The sequence below is a fragment of the Pantherophis guttatus genome, chromosome 4 (genome assembly GCF_059756535.1).
Source record: "Pantherophis guttatus breed Tessera chromosome 4, ASM5975653v1, whole genome shotgun sequence".
Classification (NCBI taxonomy): Eukaryota; Metazoa; Chordata; class Lepidosauria; order Squamata; family Colubridae; genus Pantherophis; species Pantherophis guttatus.
In genome coordinates this window covers 16,254,879-16,256,285 of record NC_142066.1, presented here as the reverse complement: position 1 = coordinate 16,256,285, position 1,407 = coordinate 16,254,879, and the positions used below count along the sequence as shown (strand labels likewise).

At 40.9% G+C, this 1,407-nt stretch overlaps 1 protein-coding gene across 1 annotated transcript; it reads left to right on the top strand.

Annotated features, from left to right (window-relative positions):
• Positions 1–373: 373 nt before the first annotated feature.
• LOC117656497 (vomeronasal type-2 receptor 26-like) lies at positions 374–1,407 on the top strand. Its single transcript, XM_060685331.2, has one exon. It carries the CDS (start codon positions 374–376, stop codon positions 1,268–1,270), a length of 897 nt encoding a protein of 298 aa, XP_060541314.2. The 3' UTR covers positions 1,271–1,407.

Genomic DNA, 1,407 nt, shown 5'->3' with positions numbered 1-1,407 from the left:
GAAAAAAATATTTACATTTTTTTTAGAGAATGGAAACTATATTCTGGAATGATATAGTACTTAACTAGAAGACGTTGTAGAATATTCATAGCAATAGTAATAGCACTTAGATTTATATACCGCATCACAGTGCTTTACATCCCTCTCTAAGCGGTTTACAGAGACAACATATTGCCTCCAACAATCTGGGTCCTCATTTTACTCACCTTGGAAGGATGGAAGGCTGAGTCAACCTTGAGCCTGGTGAGATTTGAACTGCCAAATTGCAGGCAGCTGGCAGTCGGCAGAAGTAGCCTGCAGTACTGTATGCTAACCACTGTGCCACCGCAGCTCATTGAAATAGAAATAAAAATCTAGATAGTGTATTTCAGATATGGATGTCTGCAGTCAATGTCCAAATGATCATTATCCAAACCTTACCCAGGATTCATGCATTCCAAAGAAGAAAACCTACTTGTCCTATGGAGAACCTTTGGGCAGCACTTTGGCCAGTTTTGCTCTTTGTGCTACTTGTCTCTCTGCTTTCATACTGGGAATCTTTGTTAAATACCATGATACTCCCATTGTCAAAGCCAACAACCGGAACCTGACCTATGCTCTTCTTGTTTCACTCTTCTTCTGCTTCCTCTGTGCTCTCCTCTTCATTGGCCACCCAAAGAAGATGACTTGCTTCATTCGACAAACTGCATTTGGCATGATCTTCTCGACAGCAGTTTCTTGCATCTTGGCCAAAACCATTGTGGTGGTTCTAGCATTTACTGCTATCAAGCCAGGGTTCAGGATGAAGAAATGGATGGGCCAAGTATTGGCCAACTCCATCATTCTTTCCTCCTCACTGATTCAAGTCATCATTTGTACTGTGTGGCTGGTCGTTTCCCCCCCATTTCCAGATGTTGATATGCATTCAATGCCAGCAGAAATTATTGAAGAATGTAATGAAGGTTCAGCTTCCATGTTTTACTGTGTCTTGGGCTTTATGGGTTTCCTGGCCATTGTCAGCTTTGTAGTGGCTTTTCTGGCCAGGAGATTGCCTGACACATTTAATGAAGCCAAGTTTATTACCTTCAGCATGTTACTGTTTTGCAGTGTTTGGATGTCTTTTGTTCCAACTTACCTAAGTACCAAAGGGAAGTACATGGTGGCTGTGGAGATCTTCTCTATTTTGACCTCCAGTTTTGGGATACTGAGCTGCATCTTTTTCCCCAAATGCTACATCATTTTGCTGAAACCAAATCTTAACACGAGGGAACAGCTAACAAGAAAAAAATAAACTGTGACCAATGAACCTGAAATACTGTAAATTTATTCTCAAAAACACTGCAGGAAAAAGGGTGCTTGTGAAGATTTCACATTGATGGATAGGTTTCTCTGATTTTAACCCATATATGTGAGCTATTTCACACACTG

Bases quoted from the DNA above. Each gene is read 5' to 3' on its own strand.
- LOC117656497 (XM_060685331.2), top strand. From the start codon at position 374: ATGGATGTCTGCAGTCAATGTCCAAATGATCATTATCCAAACCTTACC.